The 5,032-nt window shown below is 40.1% G+C and overlaps 1 protein-coding gene across 1 annotated transcript; it reads left to right on the forward strand.

The window, feature by feature from the left end:
• The first annotated feature begins 1,395 nt into the window (after positions 1 to 1,395).
• LOC140864144 (uncharacterized) lies at positions 1,396 to 2,412 on the forward strand. Its single transcript, XM_073268092.1, has one exon. The coding sequence runs from the start codon at positions 1,396 to 1,398 to the stop codon at positions 2,410 to 2,412; it is 1,017 nt and encodes a 338-aa protein (XP_073124193.1).
• Positions 2,413 to 5,032: the final 2,620 nt, after the last annotated feature.

Raw genomic sequence — 5,032 nt, forward strand, 5'->3', positions numbered from 1 at the left:
AAGTTTCGATTGATGTTTGAAGGCTCTGTCCTTGCTCCTAAACTGTTGCTAAAATGTTCCCACTTATAGCCCGAAAATTTGGTTGCCTCTCACTCAAATTTTAGGATGGCTTTAGGGCTGGAAAAATTCAGAAAATTCTCGACCATTCTCGATTTCCAACCCGTTCTTGTCCCGAATTTTTTTCGTCCCGAACTTTTTTCGACCCGAGTGTCCCGACCTGATCAATTTCGGTATCGGGATAGGCAACTCTACCCGACGAGATTCTCGACCCGACCCGAATATATTAATAATATTTTTAATTAAAAAAATAGATTTTTTTTTATAATTTTCTGTTTTAATATTAATCTTTTATAATTACCTACCATATAATTATTTTTTAATATTTATATTTATCTTTTTTAATATTAACCTTGAGTTATAAATTTTTATTTTGTTTTTGTATTATTATGAATAATTATATGTTTTTATTGTATTAATCAAGTAGTTGTTTTAGTTAATTTGTAATGTACTAAGAAGATGTTTTAGTTTTTAATGGTTATATACAAAATATTTTAATTTATTTGTAATGTACTAAGAAATTCTTTGAGTTTCTTCATAATTTTTTTTTAAAAAAAACATAGATTTTTTTTTAAAAAAATATTTTTCGTGATTATCCTCTCTCGACTCGACAGGATCTCGAATGTTCGGGATCCCGAACATTCGGGTCCCGACACTTCTCGGGTGCGAGATCGGAAGAAAAAAATATTTCAATTCTTATCGAGATGGAAATCAGGTAAGAGGGTTACGAGATGGGTCCCGACTCGATCCCACCCCTAGATGGCTTTGCTCAGAAATCGTAACACTAACTCGGGAATTCAAGTGTTGTTTATAGGGCAACACTTGATTTTAGCCCCTCATTTATGACCGTGATTTTGAGTTTAATGAATCATTCACAATTTTTTAAAGGCAGCTGACTGTTGGGTTGGTTTTTATAAAATTGACCACTGAAAAGATCTGTTGAAACTGTGCTTGTCTACTGCTGAAATTTGAAATTTCTAGCTATTGAAATTTAGGGTTCGAACATCCGTCTCGCCTTATGAGAAGTTTTGTTCTCGAAAATTGATACTTCTTGTTGCGTGGAGAGATAGGAATATTGCTTTTGCATACCTTTTCTAGTTCCCTTGTAGCTTCACACTCTGTATGGTTGGAGAACTACTTCAAGGTGTACCGTTGCACTGATGAGCAAAAGATGCAGGTTGTCAAATTCCTTCTTCAGGGAAGCGCTCGCAATTGGTGGAGGTTTACTTCCACACATTTTATATCGGAGCGAGGTTCAACTATGTGGGAGGAATTCCGTACAACATCCGAGAGCTGTACTTTCCTGCAGCACTCCGACAGGTAAAGACGAATGAGCTCATGAATTTGAAGCAGGGCAACATGTCTATCGACGAGTACCAACAAAAGTTCTTTGAGTTTCTACCTCACTGCACGTATATTTCCAACAGCTCGAAAGGCAAGTATGATCTATTCTTGCAAGGCCTTAACTCGGATATTTATGGGCAAGTAGCTATCAACGACGATCCGACGTCGTATGAAGTGTTGGTAAAACATTTCCACAATGCAGAGAACACCCTAAAGAGGAACAAGAACTTCTCTTCTTCTTTTCAATTAGGTAACTCTTTGGGGCCTAGGGCCCTGTATTTAAAGAAACCTGGTGCATCTTATTCTTCAAGATCAGGTTCAGGTTTGGGATCCGGTAGAGGTGTGTTCCATTTTGGGAAGAAGAAAAGACAATGTCATCAGAAGTGTGGGGGACATCATACTACATACATATGTCGAAGAGAAAATGGTGCTTGTTTTCGTTGTGGACAAATGGGTCAGATGAATAGAGATTTTCCGCAGATGATTGGAGGATCAGCATCTGGCTCGTGTGCTCAAGCTTCAGTTCCACAGAAGCCATTAGGACAGTCGGTTGGGAGTACCAACCAGAAACCGCGTATTCTAGGACAAGTCTTTGCGCTAAGCCAAGATCAGGTTCAGAAGGAAAATGAAGAGGTTATTGCAGGTACATTTTTTTTGTTTGGGATTCCTGCTTTTGTTTTCATAGATACTGGTGCATTACATTTATTCATTTCGGCATGTTTTGTTAAGAGACATAGATTGCCATACATATCCCTAGACGAAGTGCTGTCAGTATCTACCCCGATTGGTCAATCAGCCTTGGCTAAGAGTTTAGTCTTGGGTTGTACCTTAGAGTTTGAGGGCTCTGGGTTAGTAGCGAATCTTATGATTTTAGTGATGGAGGATTTTGATTGTATTTTGGGTATTGATGTTTTGACCTCTTATAGAACTACCGTGGATTGTTATCAAAGGGTTGTTCAGTTTTGTCTGGTTAAGGGGGATAGTTGGTTTTTCTATGGTGAGGAAGCGTGACCCCTTATGCCTCTGGTTTCAGCTCTAAAGGCTTGTCAGGCTTTATAGGTAGGTGGGGAAGACTACCTTATCTATGCGATTGATACATCCACAGTGAGCAGGACTGAAGAAGGGTTACCAGTAGTTTGTGAGTATCTAGATGTTTTCCCGGATGAGATTTCAGGGCGTCCTATAGTTAAAGATGTAGTGACTCATATCCAGAATTAATGATTAAGTGGTAATTAATCATGTGATCATGTTTAGATTAAGTAAAATATGATTAAGGGATTTGTTAATTGGTCTAAGGAGTTCAAAAATAGATTCAGAGCACTAAAAATAGCCGAAAAGAGTTCCGAGTCCTCGGAGGGATCGGAGACTGAGCCAATATCCCAAGATCGGAAGCTCTATTGAATTCAGAGGCTTCGAACTCAGATCGAAGGCTCCGATCAATTACAGGGCCAGTTGTCCGAAGTATTATGTAAGCAATGACGTCAGGGATCGGAGGCTCCGAACTGCTGTCGACAGGCTTCCTCTAGAAGCTAGACACGTGGTTGGCTGAGGGAGTTCATACATAGGGATCGGACGCTCCGATCAAGATCAGAGGCTCCAAACGTGTGATCAGACGCTCCGATATCCGTCTATATAAGAGGGTGCCGAGCTCATTTTCAAAGTTCACCTTTTCCTATCTTCTTCTCTTTAAGTTATTCTTTTAGCTTTTAAGGATATTTAGGCATCCTACTGAAAGTCCGAAAGTGGCAAGGCGCTACGGGAATAGTCGCGGAGCTGTGCCTAAGTTTTGGGGGCTATTTCCATCAGCGGGCTGACGACGGACGCAAGTATAGCTTTGGCTTCCTAAAAATATTTAGGAATATGCAATAGCTTAGTTAAGGATTTTAGAGCATAAATAATGATGTATGAGTATTTTTCATTGTAGAGCTGATGATAGGCTTGGAACCTAGAGTGGGACTTCTAGGGCTGCCTTTAGAAAGGTACATAAGTACTGACCGAGATAGCCGACATGATATATGATATATGTGTTGCATTTGTACGTGCTTTGTGTTTTACCATATTTTACTGCTTTAGCACATGCATGTTTTTATATAAGGGACTGCATCTCGCAAGAGGTGAGTCGTGACAGTTTCCATATGAGAGTGATTTCTCATTATGGATTTGAGTCAGGTGAGGGGAGGCTCAGCCCCATGTTTTGTCTATCACTAAGAGACGCCGCGACGGCGGGGTAGATGCTACAGTGATATGGGAATATACGAGTACCCCGCAGACTAGCTATCTGGCATGGTATTGTGTATTCATTGGCGCCCCTGAGCAGAATGTTTTACTAGGGTTTTAAAGTCATTTATGTGCTGCATATATTTTATATATCATTGCTTCCATACAAAGCGTAATCGCTCACGTCCAGTGTTTTTTGTATATCTGGACACCCCATTCGACGGGGCACATGCAGGTAGTACAGCCAGCTACTTAGAGTAGTCGGTGACCAGAGAGAAAAACAGGATTAGCTGTAGGTTCTATTGTTGTTAAGATTAATTCGATTGGGTTGTATATAGAATTTATTTAACCAGTTGTATTCTGTCGGTCAGCATTTATTTAAAGCTTTTCGTAGTGTATTCTGATTAGTGTTAATTGCATGCTTAATTATGCTTTAATTCTCTGATTAGTAGTGGATCCGAGTTGGGTCGCTACAAAAGAAGCCGAGTTCGGGATTGAAATTCTTCCAGGGAAGACATCGATTTCACGTGTGCCTTATCGCCTAGCTCCAGCAGAGATGAGGGAGTTGCAACAACAGTTGCAGGATTTGTTAGATAAGAGATATATCTGACCAAGCGTTTCACCTTGGGGAGCGCCAGTTATTTTTTTCTAAAAGAAGGATGGTTCTATGTGTCTCTGTATCGATTAAAGACAGTTGAACTAAGCAACGGTTAAGAACAAGTATCCTTTGCCTCGGATTGATGATTTTTTCGACCAACTTCAGGGTACCTCCGTGTATTCCAAGATTGATTTTAGTTTAGGGTTTCATCATTTGCGTGTTCGAGATGCGGACATTTTGAAGACATTGTTTTGTACTAGGTATGGTCATTACGAGTTTTTAGTCATGTCTTTTGGGTTGACGAACGCATTTGCAGTGTTCATGGATTTGATGAACCGAGTTTTCCGCGATAATATAGACAAGTTTGTCATAGTCTTTATTGACGAAATTTTGGTCTACTCTCGTAGTATTGACGAGCATGTGCAGCACTTGATGCTTGTACTGTAGATTCTCCTTGAGAAGCGGTTATATGCCAAGTTTAGTAAGTGCGAGTTTTGGATTGACCGAGTGGTATTCCTTGGCCATGTCATTTCTCGGGAAGGTGTATCGATGGACCCGAGTAAGACTGAAGCTATTTTGAATTGGTCGCATCCGACAAAAGCTTAAGATATTCGTAGCTTCTTGGGTTTAGCAGGGTATTATCATCGATTTATTGAGAATTTCTCACGGATTGCTAGACCATTGACACAGTTGACAAGGAAAGATATTCATTTTTTTGGTCAAGAGAGTGTAAGCAGAGCTTCGAAGAGTTGAGGAGTCGATTGACTACCGCGCCTGTTCTCGCGTTATCATCTGGATCAAGAGGTTATGTGGTGT

Source organism: Henckelia pumila, chromosome 1, assembly GCF_033568475.1.
Source record: "Henckelia pumila isolate YLH828 chromosome 1, ASM3356847v2, whole genome shotgun sequence".
NCBI lineage: Eukaryota > Viridiplantae > Streptophyta > Magnoliopsida > Lamiales > Gesneriaceae > Henckelia > Henckelia pumila.